The sequence below is a fragment of the Thermobia domestica genome, chromosome 5 (assembly GCF_964235325.1).
Source record: "Thermobia domestica chromosome 5, izTheDome1.hap1.1, whole genome shotgun sequence".
Lineage (NCBI taxonomy): Eukaryota > Metazoa > Arthropoda > Insecta > Zygentoma > Lepismatidae > Thermobia > Thermobia domestica.
Window position 1 is genome coordinate 68,029,899 of NC_137458.1, and position 22,055 is coordinate 68,051,953.

At 35.3% G+C, this 22,055-nt stretch overlaps 1 protein-coding gene across 1 annotated transcript in view; it reads left to right on the forward strand.

Annotated features, from left to right (window-relative positions):
• Positions 1-4,286: 4,286 nt before the first annotated feature.
• LOC145685955 (KIF-binding protein-like) overlaps positions 4,287-22,055 on the forward strand; it is a 32,791-nt gene continuing 15,022 nt past the window's right edge. The window contains exons 1-3 of the mRNA XM_081758739.1: positions 4,287-4,486; positions 11,309-12,062; positions 19,069-19,167. Of these exons, the coding sequence (XP_081614865.1) occupies positions 11,320-12,062; positions 19,069-19,167 (842 nt within the window). The 5' untranslated portion in view covers positions 4,287-4,486; positions 11,309-11,319. The remainder of the gene's footprint in view (positions 4,487-11,308; positions 12,063-19,068; positions 19,168-22,055) is intronic.

Genomic DNA, 22,055 nt, shown 5'->3' on the forward strand with positions numbered 1-22,055 from the left:
CACCTGGATCGGGTCTAACAACTGCGGTCAGTGCCGAGAAAAGTTACGTTTAAGTTGGGTAGCATCTGTCTAGGCGTTCTCACAACTGCAAATTACCTGGACCCCAAGTAATGGAATTAGAGCGCTTAGCGGGGAGATACTTTTGTGACTGGGTGTACAATCTATCTATCTATAGATCTCTCTCTCTCTCTCTCATATATATATATATACATACGAGGGCGAGTCATGTAAATAAACTGTAGAATGAAAAGTGTAAATATTTTTTGACTTGCTCTCGTATATATATATATATATATATATATATATATATATATATATATATATATATATATATATATATATATATATAGAGAGAGAGAGAGAGAGAGAGAGAGAGAGAGGTTACCAAAGAGCACGCACTTAATACTTATCTTGAAAAATCTCCGAAAATAATGAAGCAAAAATTATATAAATTGTACCTAATTTTAATTGAAGTTTAGGCTACATTGCAAGAAATGGAAAACTTTACTACTAAATGTGGAAATGGGGATATCGTGAAATCCCCATGGGGAAATCCTAACGAGGGATAACAGGATTTCCCCATAGGACGAGTCTTAGATGCGGGATATCCGGGTTCGATTCCCTGTGAAGCTTATGTGATTCAGACTTCTGTCCCTCGTTAAACAGTAGCAATTTCATATCTCATATAACTTCGCTGATATAAGGAACCCTAAATCTCAGTGGCGACCTTAGCAGGTAGGCCGGGTAGGCACGGGACTACTCAAAAATTTAATATATATATATATATATATATATATATATATATATATATATATATATATATATATATATATATATATATATATATATATATAGGGTACAGCGGGGTAATTCGAATAGGAGGGGAATTTGAATAATGTTAAGCATTTTGCTAACTGGAGTGAAAACGCGGCTCGCCATGTTAGTGAACCTGCGGTGGATTTGTAGGTGGTTGTTTGCAGAAGTCGCTCTCACAAATACAAACCATTCCTACGGTTCTGAAGGTCTACACGATTTTTTGCTTGCTGCAAGGTAAGTACGAGTATACCTATTTTTTAGGTCGTTATAATTTTCACCGTTGTTTCCTTAAGCTTTCCTTATTATTAACTGGATAAAATGAAATCGTTCTGGATTATAATCGTATCAGTGTCATGTGGTGCGTTGATATACTGTACGCTTGCGCCAACTAGTGAGCAGTTTTCATACCACGTTCTGAATGGAATATTCGTCGACTGCGGGGCAATTTGGATAATTCATAACGGGGCAATTTGAATACCAGTGCAATTAGAACTATAGTCCTACTATTTTATATTTGTTTATGCCTCGGTTCTGATCAAGCATTCGTAATGTTTTATCGTTTCAGATGGTCAGAAATTATAAGAAGAAAGATAAGCGATTAAAATGGAGTAAACAGTCTATGGAACAAGCAGTCAAATCAGTTCTTAATGGTGACCTGTCGATACTGGGAGCATCAGAGCTATTTAATGTCCCTTTCACAAGCTTATACAGACGAGTTAAATATCAAGAGAGGGCATTAATTGATGATCCTGCTGTAGGCAATACGTCTAAAATATCGTTCGGTGATATTGGGAGGCCAAGCGTGTTTTCCAGTGATCTAGAGAAAAAACTAGCGGATAGAGTAAAATATTTAGAATCCAGGGGGTTTGGAGTTACTCCGAAAGAAGTGCGTGTAGCGGCGTATTTATATGCGTCTAAATGTGAACTTGACATTCCTCAATCCTGGAATGAAACTAAAATGGCAGGGAAGGACTGGTGTCAAACGTTTTGTAAGCGAAATAATCTTAGTTTGAGAAAACCTGAAGGTTTGTCAAAAGCGAGAGCTTCTGGTGTTAACAAGGAAACTGTGAATTCTTATTTTGACTTACTGGGTGAATTAATGAACGAGTATGATCTCCATAACCATCCTAGCCGGATTTACAATATGGACGAAAGTGGACTTCCTCTAAATAACAGACCCCCTAAAATTCTTGCAGAAAAGGGTAAAAGAGAGGTGATTAGTTTAACACCTGTAGAGCGCGGGGAAAATGTAACGGTGATAGTATGCTGCAATGCCGGAGGGTCTTTTATACCTCCTGTAGTAATATTCAAAGGTGTACGCCAAAATCCGGACTTTAAAACCCATCTCCCGCATGGATCACTTGTCTGCATGAGTGATAGTGGATACATAAATGAAGACATTTTTTTAAAGTTTATCAAGCACTTTAACGAACATAGAGTTCCGGGTCGGGTTCTGTTGATTTTGGACGGGCATAAATCTCACTCACAACTTTCGTCCTTAGAGTTCTGCCAAAGTCATGACATCGAAATGCTTTGCCTACCTCCACACACAACACACGTATTACAACCACTCGATCGCTCTGTTTTTAAGTCTCTTAAAGCCAATTACCACCGAGAGGCAACTACCTGGATTTACCAAAACCCGAACTCAGGGATTAGTAAATCTCAGTTCTGCATTTTGTTCACTGAAGCCTGGAAGCGGACAGCTTCTGTTGGACTAGCAGTTAATGGGTTTTCATGTACCGGTATATACCCCTTTAGACCACAAGCTATTGAAGAGTTTCGATTTGCCCCTTCGGAAACGTATGGCCTTGTTACAAATCCTGAGGAGCAGTCTTCACGGGAAGATGATCTTAACGCGCCTTCTTCTTCCGGTCATTGTTCTCAAAACGTCCCAACGAAGCCTGGAGCTGAACCCATACAACAAGTGCTTCCCAGCCCAGAAAAAGTTTGTGTGCATAAGAGACGTCGTGTCATAGGAAAACCATGCCACTCGACTTCTCCTGAAAATATTCAGGAAATGAGAGTAAAACAACTCCAAGGAAAGACGCAAGCATCGAATGCAACAAAATCCAAGAACATTACAAGAAAGAAGAGTGCTAATACGAAACTTATCAAGAAAAAACAAATGAAAGCTCGAAAGAAACTGATATCTTCTACCTCTTCCAGTGACGAAGAAGTAGACCTAAGTGTAAAGATGGCTGCAGGCAATGAAGACCAAACATGGAATTGCGGTTTTTGCCTTCTTAATTACTATTCAGAACGTTCTGCTAGAAAGGGAGACTGGATTCGTTGCCAGCGTTGTAAGACATGGTTCCACGAGGTCTGTGTAGGTGCAGAAGGTCGAAAACAGTTTATTTGTGGTCGTTGTCGTTAAATATGAACGATGTTAAATGAATTAACCTATTACAGCTCTTTGTCTTAGACAGTGTTCCTAACAATATTTTTAGTGTGCATTCAAAAAGATAACTACAGGTGACGCATATTTACAATTTATGTACTTCTTTTTATTTAAAATTAACATATTCCAACTACGGCAGAATTTTCAATCTAACTATTAAATAGTTTATACATTGTTTCTAGGTATATATATTTTCCTTATTTAAGACTTGCTTATTTTGTTGGTTATTCATATTACCCCACTCGTTATTCAAATTGCCCCTCGCATTTACGTTTTCTGAAATTTCGGCGGGGAAATTGAATACCCAAATTTCACAATGATGTATCACAGATACTATCTTAAGAAAAATTGCTAAGTTATAGTAAGGTTCAAAGTTTTTGTTCACAATTTTGTATCTGAATACCAATTATACTTTCTGAGATACATGAGAAAATGTCTGAAATTATTCAAATTACCCCGCTGTACCCTATATATAAACGCTAAAACATATAATAAAGACTAAATATATTTCCACTATTTATATTAATGGTAGATAATTTTTTAACAAAAAGCATCAACCACTACTGTAAAAGTAATTTCCTACTGCCATAAATCAATTGAATGTGTAAATGTATCCATAAGTGAGTCAGCAGGCCTACCGAAAAATAAAATCCTAAAGCCTGTTAAACCCCTAAAACCAAAATTCTATTTCATATGCTGAAGGCATATGATTGTTTAACACCAATTATTAATTACTCGAAAGTACTTTCAATTATTTTTAACAATTTTATTGTTCTTGCTTAGTAGTAGCAGAATCCTAAAATGCTGACAATATGTTCAAATAGCCATATGAGCTCCTTCGTGGTTAAGCGGTTAGCGTACGCGCCTTTGGCGTGGGAGACCTGGGTTCGATTCCCGGTGGGAGCTCATGTGGTTCGGATTCCCCCTTAATCAGTATGTCCCGCCTCATATAGCCTCGCTGCTGCAAAAGGATGTTAAACTCAAAATCTACTTAAATCGACATATTTTCTGGTACAATTTTCTCGAATATGGCGGATTTTTGAGTGGTCTTATTGGCAACACTGTTTATACAAAACATCGCTACCCTCAGGAAAGCATCGTCTGCTAGTGCTTAAATTTTTTTTCGGAAATTTTGTATGTTGCAGTGTTCATAATGTAGAAGGCATAGAATATATTTTAAAGGATACTGTTACAATCTTAAATGTGACCATATGCCGATGGAACTTTTTCTACAACTACTAGGCTTATTTATTCGAGACTGAAGGCGAAGTACGTTTGTATCGTAATAGTAAATTATGTAAATTAAAAGTTGTTAAGGTGACTTTGACTTTGCTATGGTGCTTTTTCTCGATATCTTATTTTATTTTAAGTATTATTATTTTTTAGCGATAAGGGTGATGAGCGTATTTGTAAAGGCTGACTGTAAGAAAATTGGTGCAGATTGAAAATGGGTTAGTAATAGAAAATCATGACATACATTCTGCCTTTCCTATGAAATCGTCTGAACAGTTCGGTCTCAATACCTTCAACAATTGTATCTTAAAAACACACTACTGAACAAGGCTGTACTTATTTAATATAAAAACACATTTACACGTGAAGTTTCGATCTTCTAGCCAAGATCCTCATCAGACGTACACTCTGATGAGGATCTTGGCTAGAAGATCGAAATGTCACGTGTAAATGTGTGTTCATATTAAATAAGTACAGTCTTGTTCAGCAGTGTGTTTTTCTGATTTTATTCGCAAGACGTATGACTATGATTGTGTGTCAATTGTATCTTATAAGCAACGATAAATTCCTCAATTCAGGTTTAACTTAATAGACTATTCCAAACCATCTAGTAGGCTGTTAAGTACATTTAGTACGATGAATGCATAAGGTATCTGTTTCATTGACCCAGGACAACGTAGGAGCTTGAGAGAAAGAAGCCAAGCGAATTACAAACAGGAATTCAGGCATTGGAGGACCACTATTTACAGTCAGTGCTACTTTGATTTGTTTAACCTACTTTTTATGTGTATGATAATTATTTGTATGTAACACAGTTTACCCGTACTCACGATATAAACCTTTTCCCGATACATATGTGCTTTATTTCCTTCCAAAGTATCAGTTCTCATACTGAGGGTGGGGGAGCACAGTAGCATAGTGGAGAGCATTTATGGTATGTATTGGAAGTGGGTGTGTTACCGCTATCTTGAATTCAATATGGCTGGTGTTCATTTCGACGAGCAGAGTATTCCTGATCAAATTTTAACCTGTTCTCACGTCCGGTTCAGAAGTTAAGGTAGTCACCAGAAAGCACGAATGCTATCTGACCGAATCAGCGCAGGAACGGAGCAGGGGTACCGATCGGTAGCGGAGTGGTGCGTCCGTAGGGAGCAGGCACGTTAGCGATGGGGGCATACGCATAAACGAGGGTAGTGGAAAAATACTTAAAATACCCGTAATAATTCTTACCTTCAAAACGGCTTCAGTGCTTTCCCGGGTACAAACAGCCCGCTGCAAGGAGGTATTCCTGAATTTATACTTCTTTTCCATATTTCGCAGAATTGATTTTACGCTTCATTATACTATGACGCTCTTTATCACACAATTCTTTGTAATAATGCATTTCATTCATCACATACGTCCATGACCAGCGTGTGAACCGGACATTCCCGCATTTATTTCTACTCTATTTGCATTCTTGTGTTCTTCCGCTTCAGTAAACATACAATATTTACATTACTATTCAAAATCCATTTCAATATGCTGTGCAATGACAAAAATTACTTACTTTAACACTTCATTCCTTCCTTCACGAAAAATGTTTCACATCACATTTTACCTAAAAATTTTGTTTTTGGTAGAACCGTCTGCTCGAGTGAACCCTTAATTTCTAACGATAGAAGTAACCCAAAGATGTGGTACACGTAAGGCACAGAAACGCAGTGTTTTACCACTATCTTTATTAATGTGCATACCCACTATCGTTAATGCACCTGCTTCCGCGCAGGATTCCCTGTTGTGCTCCTGTCCTGACTCGGTTAGATACAATTCTCGCTTTCAGTATTTACTTAGCTTAAGTTGGTTCGTATTTCTTGCACCTAGTCGTTTTAATATCATACTTCTGAACTCGTATTTATATCTATAACAAAGTCTCATAAGGTGAATCTGCATCCGATGTTGTAACTTCTTCCTTAAAAGTAATTTTTAAGATACTAAGTGTGAATTTTCTGATCAAAGAAGTAACTATATAATGAATTTAAGTATGCGGACCTAAAATAGAACAGCACGTTGTATATTGCTCTCACCAAACTGCGCATGCGTGGAACAACAATTCATATAACAATACCTTGTCAGGATGTCAAACTGAGTTCAGGTACTTACATATTAGATTTAATTTCTATGCGCCCATTTGCACTACCCTAACTGTGCATTCATCTTTAGTGCGAAGAGCCCGTTAGGTTTGGTCTTAGGCCGTGAGTCTCTGGTGGACACCGTCGTGCCTGTGGGTTTTCTCGGGGCTCTCCCGTGTCCTTCCGCATTCTCATTCATTTTCATTAATCATATTTCTCTTTCAGCATAAAGGATATGCGTAGAACGTAAAACTACAGATATAATTTCATTTCAAATTCTCTCACTAGCGTCAGATATTGATTAGTTACTAGACAACACTTCAAAACCTAAGGATATGAAACAGATTCTTGACACCGTGCAACGCTCTTCTAGTGTAGATTTCCATCATACACAGCGTTCAGTTTTGTTGTCTTATTTCTTCTCTATTACATACCTACGTGGCTTGCATAACTTTCCATACATTGGCAAAATTCTTTCGATTTTTCCTGTAAATTTACAAAATATTGGTGAAGCTGGCGTTAAGTATACATTACACACTCCAATTGGAATCTTTACGACGCAAACATACGAGAAGTTGGACTCGTTTAGAAGTCGTTAGCGACGGATGGCATTGTTATATCTTCATATATAAGGCATACGCGGTGCAATTGTAAACTAAAAACACCTAATAGAAAAGAAAAACTACTAATGTGTGCTTGGTGGTCAGTACAGACTAATATTGTGTGGTATTGCGTCAGAACAGAGAGAAGCAGGGGATGCATCCGCAGAGAGCAGTCGCGTTATTGTTGGAGATTAGTCTTTACATCAATATTAACAATTGCACATCGTACACGAATCTACGCTAATAGGGCCTAGTTATTTATTTATTTATTTATTTTGATGAATTTAATATGTGTCTTGAGCGATTTCTACATTTTGTAAGGATTCTTTTTCGTCTTTTGGAAGATAATTTTGCTTCAACAGTTAGATTCGAATATCTTCTATTAATTTCTTCACGAAATTCGTTGATTATAGTACTTGTTGAATTCGTATTTAATATATTTAGAGAAAGTTTTCTTGAAGTAAATAGAAAACCATATTTTCGTAAATTTAGTAAAATTCATAGTAGATGTGATGTGAAGAAAAAGAATTGGATGCTTACCTGCAGGAAGCAGGGAAATGCTCAGGGAACAGGAGCAATTACAGGATATGGAAGTTCCGGGTCTGAAACGTAATAGAAAGGATAATTTTCATTGTATCAGCGTGAGTCTACACAGAAGTAGTAGCAGCTAGGGTAAACAATAAGGTGTGATCTCAGGAAAGACTATTTACACTTACGTTGTTTTTGTGATCTCACTGGAGACAATGAATTTACATCTCAGAGGAGATGAGTTATGTGTTTTACAAGAAAAGTGGATGTTGTAGATAAGAGTAGAGATTGGCAGAAAGTAGCTATCAGACTAATTTTGCGCTATCGTGATTGAGGACGCTAAAGACTGTATTGGCTTTACACAGTATTGTCCTATATCCAAATTATGATAAGTTTCAACCTTTGCTAGTAGGACTGTTTTCTCGTGTTTGAAAGTGACACATTATTCTTGTCTGCGCGTAAGAATATCTACTGGAGTGACCTTTCTAAAGGTAACACGTTATTTGTCATTCGTAAGACATACATTTATTTCCTAAGGCATACATTTTACTGTACTGAAAATTGATCTACTGGAAAATGTATGCAGCTTGTGCCAAACCAGTCCAGTCATGATAGTTAATACCTACCCGTAAAACCAAGCTTCGCATTGTCCTTCCACCATCTTTATCTATTTCAAGATATCTCTTTGCTGTCAGCTTCCCTTTGTTTGTTTAGACAATTTCGATATGTAGGTTTCTTTAATGTTTTTATTGTATTATTCGAAAGGTTTAGTGGCAAATACATGTTAGGTTCTGCATTTTTCTTTTTCTATTCACCATTTTCTTTGTCTATTTTTGCACCATATATTTTCCTCAAAATTTTCAAAACCCATGTTATTTTGCGAGCTTCAAACTGTACACCAGGTGTGTTTATTTAAAGACAAAAATCGACACATCTTACTGAAAATTGAGAAATAATAGCTATTAAGCACTTTCCTTTATTGCAACACAGGAAATTAATTATAAACTGTTTCAGTCATTCTTCCTACTACCATTAACAGGAAGGTTGGGTTAATCACGAGCTCAACTATTCATTTCCTATGGAAACATCTTGCACTTTTATGTTGCAAGGTAGGATAAAGGAGAATCCTACATTCTTGAAAACCTAGCTCCTTTTATTCCAACATATTTCCTACAGTACAGAAACAAGAAAATCCTATGTTGAAGAAATTACGTCTTAGCAGTAACTTCTCGGATCTTATATAAAGTGTTGATTTCACACTTATTGTTGAATAAAGGAACTGCGTCGAAAACATTTTTAAACTAAAAAACAGAAGTTAGATATATATACAAAATATTCACAAGATACTTTATGAAGTATTTGTACTTATTACGTTATGAGAAAGTAAAGTAATGATTACTTGACTTTAAATGTCTGAAAATTTGTTGTAATAAGTCTTGTTTCTTTCTTTTTTTTTTCTTTTTTTTTTTTTTTTTTATTGCCAAGTTCATTATTTCTGCTATTTGTTGTTATTATTTTAACGTTTAGTTTTATTGTGTCTCTGGTTACCATTTTTCAGAATACTTACTTCATTCCATTTATATCTCTTTTGGTTGCATGATCATTTTACTACTGTCATCATCATTTCGCTGTGTTTGGTCTGTTTCTTATTAAACCATACAAGATTTTCTTGTTTTACTCAATTTTATTTTAAAAATGAAAGAAAGCTATACATTTTAAACATAAATAAGTTCGAAATAATATCAAAACGTAGTGCCATGCAGCATGTATATATAGTATGTAAATTAAACGATATTAAAAGAAGACAAAATTCAGTGCATAATTGTGTTAATTCTTGTTTTCAAGATTTTAGTTCAGACTGCAAGAATTAGCAAATCGTAGACGAAAAAAGTGACATTTTTCACGTTCATTGGGGGAGGAGCAGAGTGGAAGAACTTTGAAATATTTCTTGGATTTAGGATTTAGATTTCTGGGCTCTCGGCATCTTATGGCCATTTAGCCCGTCACGTTTGAGGGATGACGTCCCTCAGCGAGCACAAGGAAAGGAAGGAAGGAAGCGGCCTGAGACCTATAAATTAGGTACCACCTCGGCATTTGCCTGCTGTGAATGAGGAAAACCCAGGATAACCTCATTCAAGGTGGCTCGCCTGAAAAAGCTGTTACGCTTTTTCGACTGAGTGCTCCCACCGGAAATCGAACCCGGGACCGCTCGCACTGAAGGCGAGAGCGTTAGCGATTACGCTAAGCGGGGCCACGAATATTTCTCGGAAGCTGATAGAAAGAATGTGTATCAATACACTTTTATTCATATATTTTTGTTGTTATAACCGACTCCTGTGTTAAACGGTGTTTAATTTAAAACTTAATTGATTATACGCAACTCGAAGTTATAATATAAAATCACCTTTTTAAGTATCATTTGTGTATATTTGATATACGCAAATATATTTGTATATTTATGTATATATATTTTTTAACTGTTTAGGCACATGTTAGGGGCTTATATGCTATACTCATCTCGAAAGGGTTAATCGTTCACAATTTTGATCAACACTGATCTTGGCCACGATCATACCTTTGCTATAACTTGATTTTTAATAAGTTATTAATGGTGTTCTATAAAATAAGAGTGAAGCACGCAGTTTGCTGAACAAACATACTTAATGTATGACTTCTTGTCTATACAACTATCTCCACTGCATAAATCACTTTAGTTTGTTTTATGCCCCCCCCCCCCCCCCGCTTACATTGAAAATAATAATAATAAATGAATGTTCTGAGAGATTAAATTCCTGTGCTTAATTGCCTCAAACTGAAACCACCGTAAGATTTTCACTGAAATTCTCCTTGATGAAACTTTTTTTTTTTTTTTTTTATTAGTTCCTTTATATTCATTCATTCATTTTTCATTCATTCATTCTTTATTCATATCCATGTCGTATATAAAACTGATGAACTACGTACAATTATTGCTTTTTTCTCTCACTCAGTTTTTAAGCTAATGCCGTCTCTACTAAAATGCATTTCTCGTTTCTGTAGTTTAGCACTTAATATTCTCATACTCTAATCTACTCTCAGATAGAAGAATAATATTAAGATAGATCTCGCAGAAATAGGAATACAAAGTAGAAACTGAATCCAGTTACCGAAGGACAGAAGTCAATGGAAAAGCTTTTGTGAACGCGGCATTGAATCTCCGGGTTCCATAGGCTATGCGGTTAGTTAGTTAATTAGCAGAGTGCTTTTACTGGGTAATTTTAAAAAGTGTAGATATAGGAAATAAGGTAATGCATAGGTAAAGGCACTCAAAATATATCGAATATACTTCAATAGATGTCAACTTGTGGGAATGAAAATGTGGACAAACTGTATCAGATGTTTTCGTGGCCGGTTTTCAAAATCATTAGCAAAATTGAAGTTACCGTAGGGCTTTTCTCATTTTTGAAATTGTCAGTGATATGCCATGATTTATTTTAAGTTCTCTCTATCAGTATTTAGAGATACTAAGGCGTATTAAATACTGCATGAAAGTTCCTGTATAATTTTTTACTTTTTAAAGCTTCAGTCTGTAAGTAAATCGGTTTGGGAATCATGCTAATTATTATATTGTATTTCAGGTGAAGCCAGGATGACGTCCAACATTGAAGAAGTAGTCCTTGTTCCTTTGCAAGAGAAATACGGTAAAGTCCGGAAACTGCTTGAAGAGGAAAGTAAGACCGACCCAGAAAGGGAGCCGTTTCGTTCCAAATATGCTGCTCGGGAAATTCTTAATGAAATGAAGGACATTCTCGTGAAAACATTAGATGACTTAGATACAGGCCATTCTCTGTATTTGCGATTAAGAGCAATGCTTGGTGCTGTGTGGTTTACTATGGGATCTATCTCCGTTGACACTGAAGAACTTTCAACAGGCGAAGAGCAGCTTTCTAAGTGTGTAGAGTGTTTGTCGGACATTGCTGTGAAGCCTGAAGCTATAGTAATTATGTTAAGTGCTCTCAATCAGCTTGGCATATTGTGGTCGCAGAGGGACCAAGCTAGAAAGTCTCAAGAATATTTAGAAAGAGCAGAAAATTTGTATAAAGATTACAGAAGCCAGACTTCAGTGTTACCCGTTGATGTTCATGATTTGTTTGACGTTTTCGGTAACAATGAACAGAAGGAAGAGGGTGATAAGAATTTGGAGAAAGTGTACACACATACACTGTATTATCTTGCGCAGATATATGGCTCGTTAGGACAACCTGTTAAATCTGCATCGTATTGTCACACAACTTTAAAAAGGCAGTTAGAAAGTAAAGATTTTGATCCGATTGAATGGGCATTAAATGCTGCAACCTTGTCGCAGTTTTTTGTAGTTAAAAATGGATTTCGGTAAGTTCAGAAAAAAAAAAAAGTATTTCTCATATATCCATTCGCATGAACCAATTTTCTTGTGCTTTCTTACATATTATGTGTTTGTTTATATGTAAAAACGTTCGTTTATATGTGAAAATGACTGTATCCGAAGCTTAGAAGATGAATGGGAGATTGTAGTTGCCTCGTCCTCCATAAAAGCCCATGGTGTTGTTCAGCTTAAAGCTTTACATTGCTTGGAATAAAATTTATAATCTTAGAGGTGAGCTGAGTCGTTATACGACTTCAAATGGGTCTGGCGACGTGCTCACCTATAACCTTCTTCGTGTAATAACTTTTTTAATCTGTGAGTGATTTCTCAAGTACCTTGGGGAGAACTAAAGCAGGTTTAACTTTATCTTTTAAAAGCTCTCTTTTTATAGTGTTAGCGATGACTGTAAAATATGGAATGTTCATTTTGTTTTGTACTGATGTGTTCTTTGTCATCTATTGGAAATTGAAAACATTAATGTCGTAGCTTTAACAGAAAAGTGACACAACTCAACCATTACCCTTACTGACATTAAGTTGAAAATGATCTTAAAGGGTAAAAGAATTGAGTGTAAAAACATCGCAGATAAACGCACATATTTTCCTATCGAGGAAACAATTGGAGGGTACAGAGGAATAACGATCTAAGTCCATTTTTAAACTTCGTGAGAAAAAGCGATTTAAAAGTGTAAGGACCATTTTCAGTTTGTTTCCGACAATTATTACATCTGTTTTTCTTTTCGTAAGTAATACAATTTTTATTGAATTCTACAGTCATTTAGATTACAATGAATAACTGTTACAAATAAAGAAATTACAGTTACAGAACAAAAATACAGAACCTTTCTTGAATAAACATTACATGCATAGAGATGATATTTCATCCTCTCTCTTGTTTGTGGGGGTGTGTGTTTACTGAAACTTACTCAATGTCTTCTTCCGACTCGTTTTCGCGTATTCTCAATGAACTGAAGTACTGGTGCGCTTCCACAGAATTGCTTCAAGAATTGCAAGTTTTCAAATTTTGTACGGGAAATTCAAATCGGTTGTCCCTGTTTTATTGGAGGCAATGGATCTGCTTTCAGTTCTCAAAGTTGGGAGGATTTTGTATGCTTCATATGGACCAAAGTATGACTTTCGAAGGTGAACCAGTGTATCCATCTTCTTCATAAGGAATTGTGAGATTGTCCTTTGTGCTAAAGGGAAGGGATTTTTTTCTTGTATCTCTTGTCAACAAAAGTTGTCCATTCCCGGAAAAATTCCGGATTACAGTCTATCACAATGAAAGTTTTTTTTTCTTTCTTTTTTAAGTGCATGTTGAATGACCTCACACCAGTCATTAGGTTTTTCACATTTCGATCGGGTATTTATTATGCCCATGTTTTCTCCACATTCTAAGTATGAATGGCCCCTTACTGAAAATGTAATCTGAATGCTCTGAAACTATTCAGTTGTGTGGACCAGAAAGTGAAAAAATCGGAATATTTTGTAGTTCTTATTCTGCCTTGGGCAGGAATCTCAGAATATGTCAAAGTCACTAACAGTGTTTGATATAATTTGCGTGCAGTAATGCCACAACATGGATCAAACTTCATGCAATCATCTCTAGTGATGTGACTCATGGCTCGAATCCGTTTTGATGCATCAGAAACTCGCCCATATGATTTTCTTTTCTTCCAACTGGTCCCAGCTTTCGGTGCAGACTGTTTATCCGAACTGGAGTTGTCCATTACAAAGCACAGCACTCGATGTTATACGCTAGCAGAACAGGAGTGAACTGACAAAACACAGGTGTACCAATGTTATGCACTGATAATGCGTTATGAGCACAAATATGAAAACGTACAACGAAACGCATAGACACACGAACTTAGCTCCTCTTTGCATTGACTCAGTGGGACTATGGAACTGAGGACTTCGATCGTTTTTCCGATGGACCTGTGGACTTCCATCGTTTTCCCAAAGTACATGATCCTTGCAAAGCTAAATTCCAGGGACATTGGTCACGTTTTCGAAATACACAGTTTACTATATGTAAGACCACTATTTGTTGTATAAAACGGCAATAACAGCTCAAATTCGCAAAAGATGGACCTAGATCGTTATTCCAATGTACCCTTTAGATCGTTATTCCCATGTACACTTCAATTGTATAATTTATCCGTCCTTGTTAACTTACAACACTGCCAGTCTTTGCTGTCCTGAAAAGTTGATGATTTTGACTTGTGTCACTTTTCTGTTAAAGCCGTTCCCGCTGGTCTAGTCACTAGTGCGTGTGTCTATGGTGCACTTGGTCTCGGTGAGAGAGCACAAAATTTAATTTCACAATCAATCATTTTCACTAATTACCTGTCCGCTTTAGACTAAAAGGCATAAACGTGGAACGTTAAACTAAAATTTTATTTCACTTTTCTATTGAAGCTACGATATATTTGAAACAAGGAAACAACTGTGACATTCCTACCCTTAAAAAATGATTTTCTGCTATAGGTCTCGGTAGAAAACACAAGGAGTTTTTCAATTTTTAAAAACTATTACTCGTAACACTTAAGGAAGAGTGTTTTTAAAAGTACGAAATTAGACTAGTTTCTCTAAAAATCTTCTGAAATCACTCACAAATTAGAAAACTTATTACACAGAGAAAGATAGAGTGTAGGGTTGTGTGACGCCATTTGTCAAGGAATAAGAAATAACATAGAAGTGACAAACTAAGTTAAAGATCACTCAAGGAATCAAAAGGTAAAAATACAACAATTTCAGGATTGGCAAAACATGTATTAGATAACCAACATGTCGTTGAAAAAGTACTGATTTTATACAGTGCAGGAGCACAAATTAAAAGAACTGTTTCTAAAGCATATCACACTCTTGCGAAGAAATTCACACTAAATTTGGTTTGGGACAACTTAGACGGAAATTGGCATAATATAAAAACCGCAGCACAAAAGCTTTAAACTAATATTTAAAAAGCAACCATCCTTTAGGCCAACAACTGATCACTAATAAAGAACAAAATGACAGGACGAAAAATGTACATTTACTTACTTGCTGGGAAAAGCAAGAGTGAGAACACGCAAGAGGAAGTAGGACCTTCCTCCAATTTTATTAACTGTTTTTTCACGAGATCCTTCACTTACTTGTATTGATTAAATTAGAAGTACATCCGATATATTTATGTACAGCAAATGTTATCTTTTGGATTCCGGAAGGATATTATTTTACAGACACATCATTTTCACAGATCTTTAATGCCAAATCAAACAAAATTAATTTCAAAGTAATTTGTCGTTACCTTTTCTTTTACGACGACTACACATGTACATCACGCTACATTTTGTTTCAATCTTGGTTACAAAACTTTCAAAGGTAATTTATATCTGCTAGAAAGTCCATTGTGCAGTATCCTAGATGCAGATAAAGAATATCATATCCTATTACCAGAGACATTAATAAAAATGGAATATGGATTTCACTGCACATAACATAAGTTAGTTAACAAATAATAAATGAAAATAAACAAGTACAGATTGAGATAATGTCGGCAAATAACAAATAATAAAATAAACATAAATCAGTCGACATTTGAAAGTTGAAATAAAAGTGCACATTGTAAAATTATTCTGGAATATTATTCTGTAAACGGATCGGCTGAAACGGTCCGTTACAGGTTGCGACGGCCTTAAGAGAAAAAAAATTGTTGCGAAGAATTAGAAAACAATTTTTTTTTTTACAGACACATTCAAAATTCTTAACAAGACATATTTCTAGATGTGCAAACGAAATTATACAGTTCAACATATGTATATAAGTATTTAACAATTGTTAACAAGTTAAGAATTAAAACACAATAAAGCACAACTCCTAAATACGCGTATGACTATATAGGGTCCATAATATGTATTTAAGTATTAAGTAAACAAGAAACTAATAAAAAAAACTTGAAACAGAATTGACATAAGAATAAACAAAAATTTTCATTTCCTATATACATATTTTCCTTCCATCTTTTCCTTTTCCAAACTATCTTTTCTTTCCTTCTTTTGTATGCTTTCTTTTCCGAAACTTCCAATCTTTCTTAGAATTCCACGTCTCTTGTTTCTCATTACAGTACTCTTCATTTTCTACTTCACTCTTAATTTTCTTTCTTTTCACTTTGCGATGAACAATTCGCATTCCCCGATTCATAATTTTGTTCACATACTTCTTTACTTGTGATCTAATATGTTTCCTTTCGACTAGCGCTTTTAGTTTTCTCTTCTTCCTGTGGTCATTCACTGTATTTCCACGTACTGCGTTCATTTGGAACTGAAGCCAAGATTTTCGCTTTCTTTTCTTCCAACTCACATTATGTTTCTTTCTCCTCCTTTTCACAGTTTTTGCCTCATTTCCAACTGAATTATGTTTTCGCGTTTTCCTTTTGTAGTTTTTCATAGCTTTCTCTATATAAATAGTCTGTAGATATGCTTCTTCCCACTTATTTATCTTTCGACCAATTTTATTAACTGTTTTTTCACGAGATCCTTTACTGGTTCCATTACTTTCTTTAACAAACTTAGGTCCATTTACGTCCTTTCTGTCTTCAGGGAACTCAAACTTTCCTTCGTCATTGCTTTCTTCTTCTAATTTCATTTATACGTGATTTAGGTTCTGTTCTACATTCTCTCCCACATCACATTTAGTCACTTTTTGCAAATAATCTAGAATCATTGCAGTTCCGTTTCGCATTACTTCCATATTCGTCCGTATTCCTGAATAAGGTTTTATATCTTCTACAGCACATTCCTTCAACTGACATATTTCTGTTTCTTGTCTTTGTACTTTCGAACTAACGACCTCAAAATTCTCTTCGATATAAACGGTTACTATCTTCAAATCTTTGTCCCTATCTTCACTAGTTGTTCTAAGCTCGTCTTTCGTCTCTTTTGATTGTGGTAACAAATTAAAGTTGCTATTTCCATTTGCTTCTATTTCAGTTGACTCTTCTTCACTAAATAATTCCTTCAGACTGACAACTTCTTCATCTTCTGGTTCTAGTAATGTCAAAGGACAATTATTTGATTGCTCATCATCCATATGTTTTCTCGGTTCTTTACTTTGTTCTTTTATAACATCTCCCATAGCCCGAACTTCCAGGCGCATAGTTCGAAGTCCAACATGATACTCTTTTGCTTTTTCAACTACTTGACATAGCTTATTCAAAATCATTTCTAATGTAATGTTTTGTGTTTGCCCTGGTGACGCAATATCAGTAGTATAATTGTTCTCCTCGATCACGTTTCGAGAAGGCTTTGTTTCTAACCGGGTTGTATTAGAGTTTCCATTCAAATTGTCCGATGCGTTATTTCCGGACAAACGCAGTATTGGCACATTGTCTTCCCGATGCACGCCTTCTCCGTGTGCACTATTTTCAGTTCCACACTTACTACACAGCCATTTCACTTCACTCTGACATAAAGAATCAAATTCTTCATTTGGTATGTTCATGCACTCGAATTGGTACCAGGACCCACAGCGACTACACATGATAGAGTTTACGGTTTCGTCACTCGACGATAAACCAGTAACTGACGCGCAACACGCGTATTCACTCTCCTGTGTATTAGCAGTAGAAAGTTTATTACTTCTCAACGCCATTAATGTTTTCATACAATACCCCCGGAATCCTATGTAAACATTGGTGTAGTATTGAATTAGATAGAATTTCAACACTTCTTCTACGACAACACAACTCCCGCCGTAGTTTCTCAATCAGAAAGTTGTTCTTAAAGCAACCTGATAAGTCCTGTCACGGTCGCCATTTTTGATGTGAAACACCCTTCTGTTCCCCATGTAGACGCAGGCTGAAAGTTGTAACTAGCTTTGTTATTTTGTCCTGATCTACTTTTTGGTGTCTTTAAATTTAGAACTTTATCCAGATTGCAAGTTCGGAAACACGACGGTGTGGCCCTCGGAAGAAGGTGAATATAATCGGATGTAGTCGATAAATCGGTTGTATACTGTACACAAGTTAAGTTATAGATAACAATATTTAAAGTAAATATACTAAGCAAGTGGCAGACTGTTATATCTATGTAGCATGAACGGACCATCCAACGACCATAATATCAATATGAGCATATCCTTTCAGTTGCAATTCATACAATCTTAATCCTTTGCACTTAACCTCGCATATATATATATTAATACAATTGCTTCTGTTTATCGTTGCAATACTATAGTAATATACCACTAAATAAAAATACGTACACTTTATTAACATATTCAATCTTCTTTTAAGAAACATTTATATTAGTGAACGGAGAAATCTGAATTACAACATAAATGAATAAGCACATTGATACGATTTAATACATTGGTGATAAAACATCGGATGGTCAAGTTAACGTGTCTCCAGAACTCATGTCGTGAACTAAATATGATGACTTTGACAACTTACTTGTATTGATTAAATTAGAAGTACATCCGATATATTTATGTACAGCAAATGTTATCTTTTGGATTCCGGAAGGATATTATTTTACAGACACATCATTTTCACAGATCTTTAATGCCAAATCAAACAAAATTAATTTCAAAGTAATTTGTCGTTACCTTTTCTTTTACGACGACTACACAATGTACATCACGCTACATTTTGTTTCAATCTTGGTTACAAAACTTTCAAAGGTAATTTATATCTGCTAGAAAGTCCATTGTGCAGTATCCTAGATGCAGATAAAGAATATCATATCCTATTACCAGAGACATTAATAAAAATGGAATATGGATTTCACTGCACATAACATAAAGTTAGTTAACAAATAATAAATGAAAATAAACAAGTACAGATTGAGATAATGTCGGCAAATAACAAATAATAAAATAAACATAAATCAGTCGACATTTGAAAGTTGAAATAAAAGTGCACATTGTAAAATTATTCTGGAATATTATTCTGTAAACGGATCGGCTGAAACGGTCCGTTACAATAATGAATATATGGTCTTCATTTTAGCCAAGCACGACATCATTTGTCCGCTGCTAGTTACGTGCTCGACCGATATGAAGCAGAACTTAGACAAGGAGGTGGATGTGGGGAAGAAGATGAAGCCAAGTAAGTTTCATACATGTTTGTTTGTCTGTTATCTGTTAAGGCTGTAAACTCCTCAAAGTTGTCTTTGAACTTTAGTCTTGAAATTTCTCTTCATTTATAATGAAATAAATAAATAAATAAAGAGGTTGCTCATTGAACTTATTTCTCCTTTATAGCTAAATTAATTTCTTTTGAAAAATCTATATACTCTTTATATAAATTTCAATGTTAAGTAAATTATGTCTACTTCATAAACATTGAGATACAAAAATAATTTTTATTAACTTGGGATATTAGAATAACTATGAACAAATAAATAAATTATAAAACAGAAACTTAAGATCATCCGGCACTTAATTCATCTTCGCCATTTTCTTTTTCTCCTTTAGGCGAGATATTTTGTTTTAGACCGGACCAGATTTCTATCCAAGATTTTTTGGGGGTGGAATTTGCCTTCTGCCTTGTATTCATAAGTCTTACTATTTCTGCTTTCAGTGTATCCCGTTTTATTATCTCTCTTTCTCTCCCCGATATACATGCTTTTTTAATTAAAAATAAAGTCTGCCGAAAGCAAATCAGTGTTAATAACTAATAGTGTTACAGTTTCGGCAGTGTATCATTGCCTTCATCAGACACATTACCTTCTGATGAAGGCAGTAGTACATTGCTGAAACTGCAGCACTTTAATTTACTAAAAGTGATATGCTTTGGTCATTTTTTTTTTAAATTAAAGAAAAGTAATTCCAAACGTAGAATGAACGGCATTTAGATACTTTTCTTACGATAACGTTAACATTTTTCTTATATAAACAGTAATTAACAGCTATTTCATTATTAATTTTAAACCTTATTATTACATTTCATAATATGTATGAAACTGATCTTCCAGACCGTTTAAACAAAACATGACCCACTTGGTACCAGTTGAAACTTCAGACGATTTGAAGCAAATATATCTTACACTAATCAACACAGAAACAAAATTTAACTCATTCCATTCAGCATCGAGGATACGTGATATTACCTGAAGCTTAACGTGCGATCCGAACCGGGTAAGTTTCACTAGAAATTGAATCAGAGTCTTCTGCGCCGAAAGATCTTACGAAGAACTAGACAATCACCGGGAGTTCGTGATATTTTATTTCGCAGAAACTGTGCTTTCAGTTTGGACTTATTACATTATTCTTAATATGTTAAGGTTTTCATTTTGATTTTACACAATTTACAGCATATAGAAAATAAAAGTTTTGCACATATCTTGCGTTTGTTTCTTTTTTTTCTCTTGTGTTTAATTTCCTATGCTGGAAACCAAGGGCGCCCATCAGCGGGGCAAGGTGGGGCGCTCCCCCCCTCCTTTAGAGGAAATTGTGCTTCGGAAGATCGAAAACCCAATAGATATTTTAGAATAGTTACCGCAAAATTTGAGACTACATTTGAAATGTTGCTTATACTTGCCCCCCCTTGGAAACCATAACATGGGCGCCTTTGCTGGAAACTACTTTTGAGGAAAAAATTCGTTGAAGAAAATTGAGTTATTGAATCACTTGTTATTGAATCTTCATCCGTGTATGCGATGGATCCTTCTTTTTGTGTGTATGCTGCGAAATCTTTAGACAGTTATTTATAAAGTATTATAAAATGCATTTGCTTATGTAAAAACATATATATATATATATATATATATATATATATATATATATATATATATATAAAGATGATCGTCACTAACTGAAATATAGTTATTCTTCCTTTACACCACAATGCGTCAAAGTTGCCAGCTCCTGTTGTGCGCAGTAAACAAAATCACAGCATAGGGAATGAAATTAAGGGAACATAATATAAATAAATATAAGATATGTGTAAAACTTTTATTTTCTATATGGCGTTATTCTTCTTACGAGTGAGAAATGCTGTATCTCTGTGTAAACACATAGAACTTATGATTAATCTGCAACAATTGCATAAAGGACAACTTCACTCTGAACAAGTAACATGTGCGGTGTATGTAAATTCCGGAACATTGACTCTTATTTTCCGAGGAAGATTCTCATACTATTATTATTAATGTAAATTGTTACTTTTTAATGTACAACGTCCTTATCACCTAAACACCTCGTATGGTCTGTAAACTTTCCGTACACTGAGTTCTGTTCCATTACGGGAAAACATCCTATACTGCAAGAACTTCTGTGGTAGTTGCCAACAGCATGTTTCTATGACATTTGCCGCGATGGAAATACTTCAAAGACAAAGTTTACATAGACAAATCACGAAGTTGCCAATCTAAAAAAAGCTGGAAATCAACTCGTTCAGCGAACTAGTTAAACTATGCTAACAGATTTTACGTTACCTTGCCGCAGATATGTATAAATATTTAATGAGACCTCCAAAGTGCGTACGGAGCATGATTTTTTTGGATCCAGAAGTTGTTCAATAACATCTCTTTACTTTTGTAAGTGGTACAGGTGGTAGTGGTGTAAATCTAACAATTTACAAAATTGATAAAATAACTAGCAATGCACATAACTAAATATTTTTATTTCTTTGTCGATCAGATCTATTTTCTGGAGTCTGTATTTTATAACTCCACGTGTGGTGCCTAATTCATTACTTTTTGCACTGACTACAGAACTGTGATCTTTGCAGACGCAGTTATTGTATTTGTAGAGATGAATTTGGTTTTTAATGTTCTTTGAACTGGAAAAATTGAAGAATCCCTTGTACTCTGCTGAATGACAGTACGTAATACTCGGGCCTCCTCGGGGGAGTCTTGGAAATGTTTCACAGGAAATTTTCTGGTAATATTGCCACTCATATCGATGTGTTCACTGCTGACCTAGTCACTTAGTTCTAGCGTCTCCATATGTGACAGTTCCTGTCGCTTTGCCATTATTCTTGAAAAGGAAAAC